This window comes from Microtus oregoni, unplaced genomic scaffold (genome assembly GCF_018167655.1).
Source record: "Microtus oregoni isolate MIOR12 unplaced genomic scaffold, Mior012 000023F_ref0000262, whole genome shotgun sequence".
Lineage (NCBI taxonomy): Eukaryota > Metazoa > Chordata > Mammalia > Rodentia > Cricetidae > Microtus > Microtus oregoni.
This window is the reverse complement of record NW_024543082.1, coordinates 19962468-19980662: the sequence shown is the minus strand read 5'-3', so window position 1 is coordinate 19980662 and position 18195 is coordinate 19962468. Positions and strand designations below refer to the sequence as shown.

The window sequence follows — 18195 nt, the reverse complement described above, 5'->3', positions numbered from 1 at the left end:
GGGGGGCTCATTTATTCTACGGGCTTGATGGTTTAAAAAGAAGGAAGAAAGTGTAATGTGACAGAGGAAGATTGTAGTCTTGTCTCTCATTTCTTCCCCAAGTGAACAAGAAGCTTTGACAGGATTCTCCCTAATGCAGGCTTTCTTAGACTTGTCTAAGAAGATATATTAGATGTTAAAAATACTCATTTCTGGCTTGCACTTTAAAAGTACCTCAGCGACACCACTAGAGGCATGGCCGAGGAATGTGCATTTTCGCAGCACACCGCACGCGCACGCGCACACACACTCCCCTGAACCCTCCACAATCTCCACACCCCTGTACACTGACAGCAGAATCAAGCTCCTTGGGGGGAGATTCAGTTTCTGGGTATCCACATTGGTCTCCATGGACGAACCAGTGGGCCCCTTTCATATCCCAAACCATTGTACCTGCAAGACTAAGAGAGCTACATGTCTGCTTAAAAGGGAACGGGACCCTTGTGAAAGACACTGACCCTGGAGATAGGAGAGCTGACTGACCGAAGGATCACTCCATTGGGAAACACTGGGTCCATTCTGACTTCCCTGAAGTTACAGTGCCTCTCTCTAAGAACGGAGCCTTGTTCTGTATACGCCCTTGCTGGCTGAACTAATAGACCCTGCACAGCTGATGAGCATACAGCAGGATTAAGACAGCGCGAAGCTCCCGCTAGTGTGCTGGAACTGTCCCGGTGAGGGCTGATCGATCCGTAGCATCCTAGGAATTTTTTGAGTTGGTTATTGAACCTTTGGTGATGGCTTGATGTGAACAGTGGTGGGAATATTTATGCCACAGAAATGAATGAATGTTACAAATTAGGGCTGTGTGTGTGTGTGTGTGTGTGTGTGTGTGTGTGTGTGTGTGTTTGTAGAGAGCCGGTTGGCAGCTGCTTATTAGCTCATATGTAACCTCTTTGGGTTCTAATCTACATCTAAGGACTAATTTTGGTGTGTGATGTTTTTCTTTATTTGCATTTTTAATAATAAAATTTACACAGTAAAAATTAAGTATGGCTGAAAAGGAGGACTGCAAGTGAGCCGGAGTAAGTGGTCTGATCTTCCCGTCCCCAGTCTTCAGTAGCTGCTTGTCCGTGACAGCAGCAGGATTTAAGTCCCAGCCTCTCCTCCGAGGGTCACCACAAACAAGGCCCTAGTGACCACTTTTGACTTGGAGCCCCAGCAGAAAAGACATCCCCAGACTGAGAGGTCTGGAGGACCACCGGGTGAAGCATGCTGTATTCCTGCACAGCCCAGGCAGGGACTCATGGAAGGGCTTGTAATGTGTGCTCCAGAAGAAAGGAATGGGATGCCATGGCCTCCCTTGGAATTGATAGGGACTCTTAAGAGGATTTTGCTAAATCAAGAACTCTATTTCTCCATCTTCAGAAGGAAGCCACCTTTGCCACTGTTGCATTACGAACCAAAGTCAGAGTTAGCTTTCATCTCAAAACTCACAGCAATCTCTACACTGTTCTGTTAGGAACACAGATGTCAACTCTCAAAAACTAGCTGCAAAAGAGGCACAGCTGGAGCACAGGAGATGGGCACACACGAGAAGAACAGAGGCCATCGCCCAACCCCTTCTCATCTTGCTCTTCCTCAGCTCAAGGTTTGAGATGCACAAGACAAATTAAGGAGATTCCTGCCCTAAATCTGGCATCCTTGATCCCCGGAAATTGAAAATACGAAAATTGTTGATCTACACTGAGACCCATACCTAAATTTCCATGGCCTGCCTAGAATTAAAACATTCTTTTAAGAGGAAGGAAACCTCTCATGGTCCCTGAGACAGACAATAGCTTCTTACTTGCTTTGTACATGGATCTGTGGGGAATATTAAGCTATAACATGCTGTGACCTAGTGGCCATCTCTCCTCAGGGGGGGAGACAGGCACCATGATGAGTCAAGACACCTCACTCAGGATGCCAATGCCACTGGTTGGCATAAGTGCAAATTCAAAGTGAGAAGTATCTAGCTGGAGAAGCCCAGGGTGGTTCATCCCAAGCTCAGCTGGGATGCTAGGAAGGCAAGACTGAACTCTCAGGGAGGAGGAAGGATAACAGACTAGACAAAGATTGTGGGAAAGTATCTACCAGGCCAATTTGGCTGGAGCCATGAGTTCATGCCAGGAACCAACATAAGATCATGTTCGCGGAGGGAGTCAAGCTCACGCTGAAGAAAATCAGTTTTGACCTGTGCTTACAAGAGGAGCCAGTGACAGCATATTCATTTACTGCTGTGGTGAAGCAAATGATCGCAAGTTTAGAAATAGAAACCACACCACTTTAGCAGCATGGTTTTCTGTAAGTCAGAACACTGCGCTCGTAGTCGGGGTCTAGGTTTACAAGGCAGAACCCACGTTGTGAGAAGGACCGTGAATCGTCATCCTGACATGTTCTGGTTGTCAGTAGGATTCGGTTCCTTACAAATCTAGCAGTGTGGTTTTTAACTGTCTTGCGGATGTCAGCCAGGGCTTCTCTAGGCATTTTGCCATTCCATGCCAAAGAACCAAGGAGAGCAGTTTGCTCTTTGAGGCAGGATAATTTCTCATGCTTTGAAGCTCTTTGAATTCAGGAACAACCAAGTCTCTTAAGGTTCACCTTATCATCATGGTGGTGAGCATGGTGGCATGCAGGCAGACATGGTGCTGGGGACATAATTGAGAGTCCTGCATCTTGCAGGCAACAGGAAATGGTCTGAGGGTCACACTGAGCAAAGCTTGAGCAGAAGAGACCTTAAAGCCCGCCCCCATAGTGACCCACTTCTTCCAACAAGGTCATACCTACTTCAGAGAAGCCATACTTCCTAATAATGCCAATTCTTTACAAGATTATGGGGACCAATTACATTCAAATGACCACACAGACCAAATACAGAAATATATTTATAGATAGACAGATATTTGTAGATAGATTATATATTATCTATAATAATATAACATAATAATTTAAATATAATAAATTTATCTATTATAAATATCTGTCTATCTATAAATATACTCAGTGCTTCCTGCTGGAATGTTGACATATTTGTTGGCTTGATCTTTTGCAGGTCTGTGCAGGTAATCATAGCTGAAGTAAACTAATACATGCCATGGCCCTATCATGCCCAGATATCAGCATTCCATAGCACTCTTCCCCATCATCCAGCTCTTCCGTTCTTCCTGCTTCGTCTTCTGGGATCAAGCACTTTTCTTAACTCTCTTCAACAATTAACTTTTCTCTTGTCATCTGCTTCAGCATGAGTCACCCTCTACGGACCTCTTTCACCTGGGGTTCCCACCCTGCCTCACCCCTGTCCGTACTCTTTACAGGTACACAGCAGTGGTCATGCCAGTTCACTATCAGCATGGAACCGGGCAGAGCTCCTGTCGGCGTGTGGCACTCATGATTACAGCTGTATGGGTGCTGGCCTTCGCTGTGTCCTGCCCTCTCCTCTTTGGTTTCAACACAACAGGTAAGACTGTTGGCTCCACTTCTGAACTCATAGGGTTCGCATCATACCTGAGTGGTTGTGCGCGGTGTCCTCCCCGGTATTTCCATTCTGTTCTGTGTGATGAAATGGGTGTGCTGTAGTCTGCACAGCATGGGCCTTTGTTGGGTATAAAGTAAGAAGAAAGCAAAACCTCACCAGTTATTGTCACGAAGGTATGGGTTTGACCCAGCACATGAAAAGTCTGTCTCACCCCTATTTTGAAAGAAATGCCATTGTATTCATTGGAAGAAATCTAACATAAATGTAAATAAGACACAAAGCTATATTAATTATTCAAATGAAGTTTGCTAATGAAAAAATAACTACTCATAACCAACCTACAATGCAAGGTATCATAAAGCCTGGAATAAGTTACGTATTTCTAACTTTTTTTCCAGTAAGAATCATTTCTGACATTTGAGAACTAGTTCTGGAAATGCCTATTTTTATTTTAATATGCAAAATTGTGGTTATGATAGCACATGGCTCATCTCCTGGATGGATGGATGGATGGATGGATGGATGGGTAATGATAATATTTGTATCGGAGATGACTTGTATTTTAACCATAAGACATCAATCCACATTTGCACCTCACATGATCTATCTTCTGGGCTCAAGCAATCCATATGTTGAACGAAAACTATTGAAAATGTATGATGAGAGGAAAGGGAAGAGAGAAGTGATATAACTATATTATAATCTCAAAAATAAAAAAATATTTAGAAAGAAACTGTATAGTGAGAGGAAAGAAAAGGGGAAATTTTATAATTATAATCTCAAAATTAAAGAAATAATTTTTAAAAATTTAAAAGAAAATATATAATTATGTACATGTTTGCTAAGAAAAAAAACCCAAAAGAATAGTGTTCCAGAATCATGTAGAATTCTTATTTTCTCCATCTGGATTGGCTCATTCAATTCCTACTAGACTGCAGACTGGTGAAGTCCTGATCTATATGCACTTACTCGTCACAAAGCAATATGTTTATGTACAGGCAAATATTATTGAGACATTGTCATGTGTAAATATAGGAACATTCCAACATGTAAACAATCTTCCAGGCATCGTGCCATGGACAACAATTTTGGAAGTCAGAGCACACTGAGGAAGGCAGGCAGAGGCTCCAGAATCAGGAAGCCCTAGGTGAACTCCAGCTGCCCTATTTACCAGCTGTGCCTCCATCGTGCAGCTGCTGGACCCTTCTGAGCTCAGCTTCCTCACTGATTTAAGACGGTAATATAGTGGGCACAAAGGAACAACTGCAAATGTATATTTAGTCAGCATATTTAGTTACAAAAGTTTCAACACTTACTTTTATAAATGGCTCTCTACATTTAAAAAAAAAAAAGCCCAAAGGTATCATCTCCGAAGCTGCACGTTCCATGTGAGCTTTATAATATATGACATGGTAACATATGTATCCTTATTATTACTGTTCAGAGTTAACAACAAAACTACATGTATCTTAAATGTGACACAGGGGATTTTTCAAAGCAAATTTTAGCATAGTAGAAATTGAATGAAGTAATTTCTAATGGACAAAAGAAGAAATCTAGATTTGATTGGTTTCAGTGCATAATTTTTTAAAATTTATGTACATGAGTGCTTTGCCTGCATGGACGTTTGGTCCTTGAGCCATGTATGTGCCTGATGCTCACAGAGGCTAGGAGAGGGCATAGGATACCCTGGAACTGTGACAGTCATGAGCCACCATCTGAATGGTGGGGAAGGTGTCCAGGTCCTCTGGAAAGCTCTCTTCAGTCCGCAGATATTTCTTATTGTATACGTTAACTCTAAGCTCTGATCCTACATCTTCTGTAACTCCTTCAACAGGAATTGGGATAACATGTGTAGATGTGTCGTGCACATACTACCTTCTCAAGGTCAGTTTTCTTTCTCTGATACATTAAAAGTTAAGAAACCAAGTTATCAACAAATGCTGTCATAATATTTGGTCTGAGTGGTCATTTGAATGCAATTGGCCCCCATAATCTCATAAAGAAGTGGCATTATTAGGAGGTATGGCTTCGCTGAAGTAGGTGTGACCTTGTTGGAGGAAGTGGGTCACTATGGGGCGGACCTTGAGGTCTCTTCTGCTCAAGCTTTGCTTGTGACCTTCAGACCACTTCCTGTTGCCTGCAAGACGTAGGACTCTCAACTACTTCCCCAGCACCATGTCTGCCTGCATGCCACCATGCTCGCCATCATGATGATAATGGACTGAATCTCTAAACTGTAATAAGCAAGCCACCCTCAATTAAATGTTTTCTGAGTTGCCATGGTCATGGTATCTCTTCACAGCAACAGAAACCCTAACTAAGATGGTCTGTTCCCATCTTATTCCTGTGTGCCACTTCTTGACAGAGGCGCTGCTCATCTCCTGGCCTTCAGCCCATGTCACCATTTGCTGTGACTAGTGTAGTTCCCCGGGCTGAGCTTGGTTCCACTACATGTTCTGGGATGTTGGTGAAGGAGGTCCTACTCCCTCTCCCGGGCACACACACATCCTGAGAGTAGCTGAAACCATCTCCAGATCTGACAGTAGACAGAGTTCCCAGCTGATGTCAACAGCACAGGTGAAGAATGATGAGCTAATTGCAGCATGTTGGCGCCAGTGACATCATTATTGTTCTAGAAACAAAACCCAGGAAAATTGTCCCAGGATTGTCAAATTGAGAATCAAAAAAAGACTTTTGACCTAGCTTGTGTGTAGTATAAGACCCCACTGCTTCTCTCAGGGTCTCTCTCTTACTTTGTGCTTTATGCTGTTGTGTGTGTGATGGTTGGTTTTATATTTGGAGGTCATCTTGTCTGTCTGTTTTTGAGATAGAAACTCACTCAGTTACCCAGGAAGGCCTTCAATTTATAATCCATCTGCCGTAGCCTCCTGGGTATCTGAGATTATACACTTCTGCCACCAAGCCAGGCTTTCTCTTATGCCTAAGTTTCTTAGCAATACTGTACTAAACCCTCTAATTATTATCATATTTGTCAAATGCAAAGTCCACTATAAAGACCCAATAGGTATTAGCTGGTGTCACTGCTGTGATTGTGTAATAGAAAGGTTTCTGTGCCTTAAACTGCAACTAACCATCTGCTCCAGGGAAGATATAAACAGTGAAGGTTCTCTAGGTGGTCCCTGGGAAGTCCAGCTATCCCTTCCTAGAACACAGTTCAGGCAATTCTTGAGCAGAGCCCAGGCATAAAGAATCTAAGCCTTGGTCTCTGACACAATCTGACCCTCATGATGTACCTTCATTATCCTGATAGATGTGGCCTGTCTTGGTCGGTATTTTATTACTGTGAAGAGACACCCATGACCATGGCACCTATTATAAAAGAAAGCATTTAATTGGGGCTGGCTTACAATTTCAGAGATTTAGTACATTATCATCCCAGCGGGAAGCACCAGGCAGGTGTGGTGCTGGAGAAGAAGCTAAGAGCTACACCCTGATCTGTAGGCAGAGAGCTGCACACTGAGCCTCGCATGGGCATTTGAAACCTCAGAGGCTTCCCCCAGGGACGGACTTCCTCCAACAAGGCCACACCTCCTAATCTTTTCAAACAGTGACGGAGCATTCAGATATGAGCCTATGTGATGTTCATTTAGAGCATCATAGGGCCCTTCCAGCAACTTCCCCGTTGACAGGTTCATCCGAAAGCCCACTACAAATGACTCTCCTCTGCCAGTTTGTTGACATTCTCTGACAAGTAGAGGCGAAAAGGGCCTCAGGTGTTTCAGTTCCAGCTGATTTGGAGCACAGCTTGACTTCAGGAAATGTAGCAAGGGCGTTTCATTTAAGGCTATGGCTGCCCCTTGAAGTGCAGAACTGGAGACCACAGAGGCAAGCTGAACTTTCAGAGTTCTCTGAGAGCTGCTCCCGATCTTTGAAGGGGGGTGGGGGCAGCAGGAAGCAGGATCTTGGGTGGGGGAGAGTTCAAGAACTGCAGGGACTGGCTGACTGGTAGTGCCCCAGCTTCACCAGAGGCCTAGAAGTTCGGTCAATCAAATCAACAGCCCCTAACGATGCAGAGGAAGGTGTGTGTTGGAGCAAGAGGACAACCCTAAAGATCTCCGAATGAGCTCAAGCAAGTCCTTTCATTTCACAGATAAGAAAAACAGTATTTGAATTTCTGTTAAATCAGATACCCATTGTATGGTTTTCAAAAGAGAGTTCGAGAATGAATAAGCAATAACCAGTGATCAGATTTAAGAATTCTTCTGGGTAAGGGACTCAGAGTTAAGAAAATCTTATCAACTGGCTTGATTTTCCTTTAGAAAGGAAGAAAATTGTTATTTATTTGATTTTAGCAATAGAAATGTCACTTAGCTTTCAGAACACTGGAGACAGGGGAACGTGGCTGCTCCAAAGTTAGAAAGAAGAATAAAAGCACAGTGTTTGAAGGAGAGTGACTCATCCTAAATCAGACTCATCAGCTTCTCCTGTCTTCGCAATTGAAGTGAGGTCAAATTCTTCAACAAGTCTAAAGTTCATCAGTCTTTCAAGTCAACCTTCTCTCGACCTTGCTGTTCACATTACAAGTGCTCAGCCTGGCTCACAGAGGCCTCCAGGGCTCAGCCTGGCTCACAGAGGCCTCCAAGCTCCCCTTGTTACAGCTGTTTGTTGCTTTGTGTGTGTATGTAGTAGGTGTGTATATGTGTGATGTATGTGTATGTGGTGTGTTGTGTGTATGTGGATATGGTATGTGTATGTGGTGTGTTGTGTGTATGTGTATATGGTATGTGTATGTGTGCATGGTGTGGTGTGTGTGTGTGTGGTATGTGTTTTGTGTACTATGCATGGTTTATGTGTAATATATGGTGTGGTGTGTATATGTATGGTATGTATGTATATGTGGTACATGTGTATGTGTATGTGGTATGTGTGGTGTGGTATATGGTTTGCAGTGTGTGTGTGTGTATATGTGGTGTGTATGGTGTGTGTGGTGTGGTGTATGGTTTCTGCAGTGTGTGTGTATGTGGTATGGTGTGTGTCGCATATGTGTATAAAGGGCTGACGTTTAATTCAGGGTCTTCCTGTGTTGCTGTCCACCTTCTTTTTTGAGTCAGGATCTCTCACTGAATCTGGAGCTCCCTGATTTGGCTAGACCAGCTGGACAGTGAGTCTCAGAGATCCCCCATGCGCACCCCCACTCCCTCCACAAGTACTGGGGATACAGGCATGCTTGTCTTCATGCATGCACGCTGGGGATCCAGATTCACATCCACGTGCTTGCACAGCGACACTCCACGCACTCAGCCATCTTCCCAGCGCCCTCTTTAGTACCTTACTGCCCAGCACAGGAACTCCGAACCTAGCAGGTCCTCCATAAAGCTGAGCGAGTAAATGTGTCTTTGCCCTCACCCTGCCTTTTTTCTTTCTCTAATTTTATAAGGTGATATTAGAGCCTCCCCATGCCTATCTGGCCTTGCCCCAGCATCCTATAGTCACGGATGCTTAGGTGCCTGGATAAAACGCTCCTTTGTACATTTTCCTTATTTGTTTTCCTCTTTCGCATCTCCATTCAGTATCTACCAGACTCCCACACAGCACTGATTTAGATCAATCATCCGACAAAGGCGCCCGCCGTGTCTCCTGAGGGGGCCTCAGCTGCCCACAGCACCTCCTGAGGACTCAACAGAGAAGCCTTCAGGCCTGCTGTGGCAGGAGGCCTCCCACTGCCCTGATGACTGCATGCCCACTCCCAGCACGCATCGGCAGCTGACTCCAGTGTCTCCCTGCCCGCTGTGCAGCCAAGAGACCACATAGCGCGGTGGGAGGGCTTCTGGCAGAGGCTGCAAAGCTTGGTCAGAGTGTAGGCAGCGGTAGACTTCAGCGGAAGTAAGTCATGACAGCGGAAGGGATGCCGAGGCAAGTTCAGTGACTGAAAGTGAGACCCTCAAGGCCAATGACCCTGAAATAGCTCCTGGCTCCAGCTTCATTCTCTCTTTCCTCCACGTACACAGTTGCAATGTTTTTAATGGAAAAATAAATGCTTGCATGTGATAAAACATTCATAAGGTGTAATGAGATACACACAGACTTCCATCTGTGTCAGAGTGCCTCCTACCCCAGATTGTCAGGGCCTCCACCACCTCCCCTGCAGCAAACACTAATATTCTGAAGGACATTGCTTGTAACAAGTACACCTATATGTGTGTGTGTGTGTGTGTGTGTGTGTATGTATGTGTGTGTTTGAGACAGAGAAACATACTATACCTCCTTTTGACTCTGTTATTTTCAAGAATAGTTCATTCTCCTGGTAGCAAGGGGCATAGAAAAAGGGAGAGACTGTGTGCATGGGGACAAAGGAGGAACTCAGCTCAGCAAGGCCAGCAGTGAGCTAAATCTTGGGAAAGTAAGTCCTCTGGCCCTGCTTACTAACAAATGTTGAGACTCCTCCTCACCACAGGTGGCACTGAGATCTGGGCCAGCCAGTGACAGCAGGCGAGCTGACTTCGATGGCAGGGCTGATCACGACTATGTGGCTCCCTAAAGTCTGGGAAGGCCCACCAGCTGCCACCCCATGCCTGCCCCCAACTTCATTGTCCCCAGAACAGAAGATGTCGGTTGGGTGATCACTACTCTGGGCCATATGTGCTGATTGCAAAGGGATGCTGATGCAAAGTCTGGTGAGATAGCATCAATTTCATCCATCTCCAACAGAAGGAGAGGATTGGGGGGAGGTCTGTGAGCATTCTGGGCCAGGCTGTTACTAAATGCCTCCCTGTCAGAGACCAGCTTCAACAGAAATACCACTTGCCAGGGTAGGGGCATGGGATTAGAAAAATAAGTAAAGTGTACAAAGATGTGAGTAAAAATAATAAGACAGAAACATAGGATAGTACCAGGAGGGAGTTCCAATGAATATTGAAATCTCTGCATTTAATTTTCCATGCCCTTTTAAACCCAATACAAAAGGGGAAGAAGGCAACAAGAGACTTCTTTAACATGATGCAAAGGACAACTCGAACAGTTAATTGCTTCAACACTTTGAGGCATCAAGTCATTAGCATTCTGGTGTGTAGGCAGCAAAGCCACCCTAGACCAGGTATCCTAAAGGCAGCCACTCCCCAGGTTAAACCTCCTGATACAAAAGAAGGAGCAGAAATATTCTTGCATATGCTGACCATCTGTCAGGATGGAGTGGAGCTACCTGTATGGGCTATCTTAATGTCAAAAGAACCAAGTAACCACATTCTGAGTCAGGATGTGTAGCCCTGGTTGTTGTCAACAATTTTGAGCAACCTCAAACTCTCTGACCTTCAGACAAGGTGGAAATAGGTTCACATTTTTGGGCCTCCATGCCTCCCTGGGTCCTCTTTCTTTTCATTTGGTTCTCTCTTTCTCTCTTCCCTTCCCCACAAATGCTGTCTTTCTCCAGACTTTTATTTCAATCGATACTTCTTGTCTTAGGTCCAAAAAACTCAGAAGTAAACAACAATGATATAACAATTAAAAAATGATAATAATCATAGCAATCATTATCCCCATTATTTCTCATTGCTATTATGCAAGCAATACTTTTATCCTTTTGCGAATGATCAAGCTAAAGCTGGGTGCCTCAGGCGACAATGCCAAGAGCACATAGCTAAAAAGCAGCCGCTCCGTGTCTTGCACCAGGCCATTTCAGATGACCAAGAGGCAGAGCACCAAGTAGCCATTGCCCTCTCTGCCATCTCACGTCTCAGGCCTTGTCTCCCAAGGTCAGATTTGGGCCTGCGCTGCCACTCTTGCGTGAAGATTGGAACAGTTGTGCCAACAGCTATTGCTAATAATGTAGATTGAGGCACAGAAGTGTCCTGGGAGTGGAAGGAGGTGGAAAGTAGAAGGAAGGTTGGTTTGGGGTCAGGCTGGCTAGAGAAAAGTATGTTTTGGGCTTTGTTGCCTTAGACCACTTAGTTTGTTGCCTTAGACCACTTAGTAAACCTTCCTTAACTCAGTCAGTGTATCTAAGGATAGAGATAGTAATGTCCCCTCCCATTGTGCTTGGGTAAGATCATGTTTATGAAGCCTTTGCTCTATTGCCTGAAAGATGTTAGCTTGCTTCCCTTCTCCGTTTCAGGATGGAGCAAGTCTCTGGCCTGAGTCTGGGTACTGGTTGACTCTCCACATCTTCTAGTGAAGAAGGCAAAACCATAGGGCTTTCCAAAGAGAAGTCCAAGTGGCACTCTGGTCCAAAAATTAGGAGCAAGAACTCTTTATTTTTATCTTTATGTGTATGTATGAACACCAGCATGTAAGTATCTGCATAGTATTAGTCACAACGACCAGGAAAAAGTGTTGGATTCCCTAGAACTGGAGTTACAGGTGGTGGTGAGCTGCCATGTGGGTGCTCAAAAATGAACCCGAATCCTTTCAGAAGCGGCAAAGGCTCCTAACAACTGAGCCATCTCACAGCTCAGGGGAATAGGAACCCTTTTGAGTTCAGTCTCCTTCCCAGATCTCTTTCCTTTCAAGGCTGGGATTCCCTGATTCCTGTCTTCTCTTCCAATCACCACCTACCCCACACCTTGGATTCAGAAGAAGCTTTTCCCTGTCATTGGGTTTGGCCATCTGTTCTTGCCTCCACACCAGCCAACTCTTTCCTAGGTGTGCCTCCCAGAAGCCTCTGCTCTCCTGTTCTGTGGTTCTCTTTATCTCCCAGGCTACATTCCTGTGAGTTACAGCTGACCATTTGCATGGAAGAGATCGTCTGTCTAGCTAGACTATTTGCTCCTTCAAGGGCAGACACCATGTCTTATCCATAATCACAGCCTCCATTCAGGTCAGTGTCTGGAATATAATCACTGGGAAATTTTCTTCTGAAGCCCACTGTGAGAAGTCCGAAGATGAATTAGCTTTCTTCCTTCAGAATACTGAAACACTGACAGCAGGCGTGCCTGAAACCATGCCTTCCTATCCACACCCCCACATCACATCTCGCTCAGCACCCCATACTGAAGAAGAACATTTGGATAACGGTGTCAACTTCTCCCCTTCTCTCACCCACAGGGGACCCCAGCATCTGCTCCATCTCCAACCCTGATTTTGTCATCTACTCTTCAGTGGTGTCCTTCTACGTTCCCTTTGGAGTGACAGTCCTGGTCTATGCCAGGATCTACATGGTGCTGAGACAGAGGAGACGGAAACGGATCCTCACTCGACAGAATAGTCAGTGTATTAGCATCAGGCCTGGATTCCCGCAGCAGGTAAGCACCTGGCAGGAACTAGCGGACAGCACACCAGCTCCCAGCTTCCAGTCACATGCCCATCCATGCAGGCGGTGCCAGGATCAGCACATAGGAGACAGATTCGCATCACCTTCTACTCAGCTGGCGTTCTCTGTGATTGATGGGTGGGAGAGCCAATACTGAGAGTATACCGGGTCTTCCTAGATCTCCCTTACTTGGTAAGCTGATAGCATACTTTCTAGATTGTTCCACTTCTCTCTGTGGTGGTAGAGCAGCAGCAGTTCAGATGTCCTACAAGGTTTGATTTTTACTGAACTGGGATGGGGGCAGGGTAGCATTTCACTGTACTGTACCATGCACTGTTTGCCCAGGGCTTTTTTGTTTTCCTCCTGAAACCACTCATTCCAAGAATTGTCCACTGATGCTTATCTTCCTGATCTGTCCCTGTGTCGAGGCCCTGAGCAGCTGGTGGGTCTCTCTAGACTCTACAAAGGATGTAGAGTACCTCAGCACTGATCTTTAGTCCCTGCATTTTAGATTTTGCTCACATTACTGCCTGGCATATGGTGGCCTCCCTGACATGAATACCAATCTCTTCCAACCAGCTAGCATAAGGACCATTATATCAAATGGCCACTGTCTTCATGGAACTCGGAATCTGGACATGAAAATAGACCTCACCTCCACTCAAAAAAGCAATGAAACACTCCGAACTGACTAGGATGTTTGCCTGATGTGAAGTGAAAGCAATAAAGTGCCAAATAGAAAGTACACTGGACATTAAGAAAAGACCAATGTGCTCAAGACAGGGTTTCCTGGGGAGAGAAGGAACTGGGTTTACTCTTAAAGACAGAACTAGTTTGAGTGTCTAGTGCTGTCTCTGGTGACCTGTGTAGAGGTCAGACTCTCAAAGTCCTAGGACTTAAATAGAAAAAGGTTATTGGTTTCCATGAAATAGGAGACCATGACCTAAGGCTTAAGATACAAGCATAGTGCATTCCAAGTACTGCCATGCTACAAAATTGCATATGATATGGTTCAGTTTTGTAGAGATTATCCCACAACTGATTGTTTCTCCTTCAAACACCCCAGTCTTCCTGTCTGCGGCTCCATCCCATTCGGCAGTTTTCAATAAGGGCCAGGTTTCTGTCAGATGCCACGGGACAAATGGTGAGTTGGCCTTGTCTTGGATCAAGGGAAAAGAGTGAGAGATCTTTTCACTAAGATGTTGTTTTGTCTGGATCTCATTCCTACCACAAGGTGGAATGTCTCACTGACCTCACACATGTATTTGTAATGCATGCCAAGATCCCAGAGTCTGTGTGATTAAGGTCTCGGAATGGGTTCCATCCAGTGGCATTCAGAAATCATGGAACTAGTGGCATAGATCTCAGTGACTAGCGTCGATAACTTTCAGATGTGGTGTGAGGATGCCATCTAGAGACACCTGCAGTAGAGGGAACCAGGTGTCAGTGAAACGGACACATAGGAAGAGCCAGAGAAAGAAAAGTTTCAAGTTACTGACTGTGTACAAAACCGTGACAATTTCATGGTCCCCCTAAGCCTTGTCTTTCCAATTCAAGTCAGTTCTTGGCATGGCTCACTAGCATGGTGCGGAGAAGAACCTAAAGGTGTCAAATGCAAGACCAGGGTTCCTCTGCCCGAACTCACATTCGAAACTAAACTTGAAAAACAGATAATGATGAAGAGCTGAGTCTTGTCCAGTCTCTCTCTAATTAATTAACAGCTCTGTGCACAGGCCTGATGTAGCAATTAGAGACTCTTGCTGAAAATGAGAACAGATAGAGAAGCAGTTTAAAATCGACATGACAGATTCATGGTCTGAGGAGATGCCAAGGCTGAAGGAGAAGTGTTGACTTCACAGGAAGGATTGGAGAGTCATGAGGCTGCATTGCCAAGAGTGTGGAGAATTAGGTTCTGTCCTACCATCTGGGAATGGAAGTCTCCCTGCCAGCCAGCCATCTACACAGAAATCCGTGTTTCCCACATCAGCTATGGAGGTAGGGCTAAAGATTTACAGAACAAACTGAAAAACACCGTCACCAGCATAGAGTCTCGGAAGAGTCACTTTCTTCCTGTAGGACAGAATATTCACATTGGTGACATGGAATGGGATGTTCTTCAGTTCTATAGACACTGCCAAGATCTAATCCCCCAATGCCAACTAGAACACCAACAAGTAACTTTCAGAAGAAATACACTAGAAGTTAAATAGTGTGATTTTCAGATAATGGGTGCCAGTTTAATCATAAATATTGTCTTGATTATAGATTGACTTCATATAATATAGTCATATTAATTAGGAAATTAATTAGGAAATTTTATCAAAATAAAAAAAAACTGTTCTGAAATCTCCAACTTGAAGACTTATGTGTAAATCTCCCCTTGTCTGGGCTTGGTTCACATACCAATGCTGCTAGTTTAGTGGAGAGATGGGAGAGAGGAAGGGTAAAGAAGGAATAGCTGGCTTTATGACCTTTGTAGTAGGAGTTGCGGAATCCTATTTCCTACTGAAGATTGACACAAGTGTCTAATCTTTCAAATATGGAAAGTTCAAATGTCAAACACATACATTTTGACCCCCTTCTCCAGGCAAAAATATCACACAAAAAAAATCACATTCTATTTTTTCCTAGGTTTTTCTTTTCTATCTTACATTGAAGCTTAGAGACAGTTAGCTAACATCCTGAAGGGTAACATTTACTAAGTTGAAAAGTTATGATACAAATCTTAGGATTTTTTTCTCCCCCTTTTAAATATTGATATTTAAACTTCCAAAAATAAAAGTATGGCACATACCTATAACCCAAGTATTTGGGAGCTGGAGGCAGGAAACTTCATGGCAAATTCAATGCCAGCCTGGGCTATATGATACCCAATCTTAGAACAAAGTGGTATTAAATATTAAAAAAAAATTTAAATGAAAAGCCAAAAAAAAATCCAGAGTCAGCATCAGCTAGCTTCAGCAGTTATCAATTTGTGACCAACCTTATTTCATCTGTGTTCCAACCTACAAACACACACACCCTAAGAGTCAAATCCCCAGACTAGAGAGATGGCTCAGTGGTTAAGACCCTGGTTCAACTCCCAGCATCCACATGGCAGCTCACAACTGTCTGTAACTCCAGTTCCAGGGTGTCTGCTCACACAGAGAACATACAGGCAAAACACCAGTTCACAGTAAATATATACATACATACATAAATCTTTTTTAAAAAGAATCAAATCCCAGCCGGGCGGTGGTGGCGCACGCCTTTAATCCCAGCACTTGGGAGGCAGGCGGATCTCTGTGAATTCGAGACCAGCCTGGTCTACAAGAGCTAGTTCCAGGACAGGCTCCAAAAAACCACACAGAAACCCTGTCTTGAAAAACCAAAAAAAAAAAAAAAAAAAAAAAAAAAAAAAAAAAGAATCAAATCCCAAGTATCTAAGTCCCATACATTTACATCTCATGGGTGCCTCTTACTGCAATTTGTTTGTTTAAGAACTCAAAGCATTTGTCTTGTAGGGTTCCCCACCTTCCAGATTTTGCTGACTACATCCCAGTGATGATGGCAGTTAATATGTTAATTGCTATAGCCAGGTCTTTCAGACTCAGAAAGGCAAGACTGCAGTGCTAGGGTGCCTTCCTCATGGGTTGCTATGGTGATGGAATATTTCCTGTGGGGTTGCTGCTTTCCAGTTGTAAAGTCAGAGATGGATTTCATGTCCCTAACTTCCCATGGTCCTGCCCTGCCCCTGTAGGATGTACACAAGGAGGGTATCCTCTTTTTTCTTTTCATTATCTTTCCGTTTCAGGAACACATAGAAGACAAACAATATCCCCAGAAATGCCAGGACCCTCTCTTGTCACACCTGCAGCCCCTCTCTCCTGGCCAGACACACGGCGAGCTGAAGCGCTACTACAGCATCTGCCAAGACACTGCCTTGAGGCACCCGGGCTTTCAAGAAGGAGGAGGAGGGATGAGCCAGGTGGAGAGGACTCGGAACTCCTTGAGCCCCACCATGGCACCCAAGCTCAGCTTAGAGGTTCGAAAACTCAGCAATGGCAGGTTATCCACATCCCTGAAGCTGGGGCCCCTGCAGCCTAGGGGAGTGCCACTTCGAGAGAAGAAGGCCACCCAGATGGTGGCCATTGTGCTTGGTAAGTCCGAGTTGCTAATTTGGTTCGGGTTACATGGTTCGTTGAAGCTAGTGCTGGATGCTGCAGTGGGGCAATCATAGCTGCATTTTAAAAACATTGGAAATTCAAGTATAAATATCTATATCACAACTGAAAAGATTTCTGTATGAATATTAACTCTTATGAAAACTCAAAAAGACCGAAATGAAATTTATGAAGTCACTTAATTTAGGTTATCATATAGAATGATGATGTATAAATTGAGTGATAATGGTTCAACGAAAGTGTCTAGCATGCATTGGGTATTTAATAAATATTTCCTTATTTTAAAATATAAATGAGAAAATAAGAAGGCAAAACTCGTCTGTCGTATGATATGATGATACCTAGATCATCTTAGATAAGGAAAAAAAGAACAAAATAGATCCATCAAGACGTCAAACGTGATTATCTTTGAGTAGTGGGTGGTTCTTTCCTTTCTGTGTTCCTGTATTTATCAAGTTTTCTACTATGTATATGGCCTGTTTTCAATTTTATAGTAAAAAAAAGCCTTAAATTCTAACATCTAATTAATTAATGTTTGGTAAATCACAGATGCCACATAGCATTAGTGAAAGAAAAGGCGAATCAATGAATGGAAGCCAAGCTAAGCAAACAGAAAGTGGAAGGCATATAGAATTCCCAGCATGGTGCCCAGTAGCACCCAGAGATGGCTTACGGGCTGTTTTCATACGGAGGAAAGTGGCGAGCAAACCCTTCACCCGCATTCTTTTTCTTTGCCACCCAGGAGCCTTCATTGTCTGCTGGCTGCCCTTCTTCCTGACTCATGTTCTCATTACTCACTGCCAGGCATGCCATGTGTCCCCGGCGCTTTACAGAGCCACAACATGGCTAGGCTATGTGAACAGTGCCCTTAACCCTGTCATCTATACCACCTTCAACGTGGAGTTCCGCAAAGCCTTCCTCAAGATCCTGTCCTGCTGAGGGAGGAGAGGCCACACTTCCTTTACCCACTTCAAGATGTCAGGTGGTTGGATCCCTGCCCACCAGGGTCTGCCTGAAATGACTACACTGTGTTCTGGCGTGTGTGGTATGAAGAATTGGGAAGCAGGACAGCCCTGGTTAGGAATGACCAACTGTTTTATTCCGCAATTGAATGGTCTACCTCCCCAGCTTACATCTGACTTCATTCTGCCAGGCTTCAGATTGCTAAGTGCTGGGTAATAACTCAGAGAGATATTGGTAAGAAGTGTATGGGACACACACAGAGAATTGTCACTGGAGACATGATGCATTGGAGTGAAAAAAAAAATGAACAGGTCTCGGCAGTCTCACCCTGCCAGGGGTCCTTGAAATCACAGCCAGGAAGCCAGCCA

General features: G+C 44.4%; 1 protein-coding gene across 3 annotated transcripts in view; it reads left to right on the top strand.

Annotated features, from left to right (window-relative positions):
* Positions 1 to 17803, top strand: part of Drd3 (dopamine receptor D3) — a 49488-nt gene extending 31685 nt beyond the window's left edge. Inside the window, exons 3-7 of one of the 3 annotated variants that reach the window (XM_041673351.1) lie at positions 3336 to 3478; positions 12497 to 12693; positions 16558 to 16693; positions 16793 to 16840; positions 17607 to 17803. In XM_041673351.1, the coding sequence (XP_041529285.1) occupies positions 3336 to 3478; positions 12497 to 12693; positions 16558 to 16693; positions 16793 to 16840; positions 17607 to 17803 (721 nt within the window). Of the gene's footprint in view, positions 1 to 3335; positions 3479 to 12496; positions 12694 to 13767; positions 13846 to 16494; positions 16841 to 17606 lie in introns of all 3 variants that reach the window. The other 2 variants (XM_041673349.1, XM_041673350.1) reach the window with 2 other exon arrangements.
* The last annotated feature ends 392 nt before the right edge of the window (positions 17804 to 18195 follow it).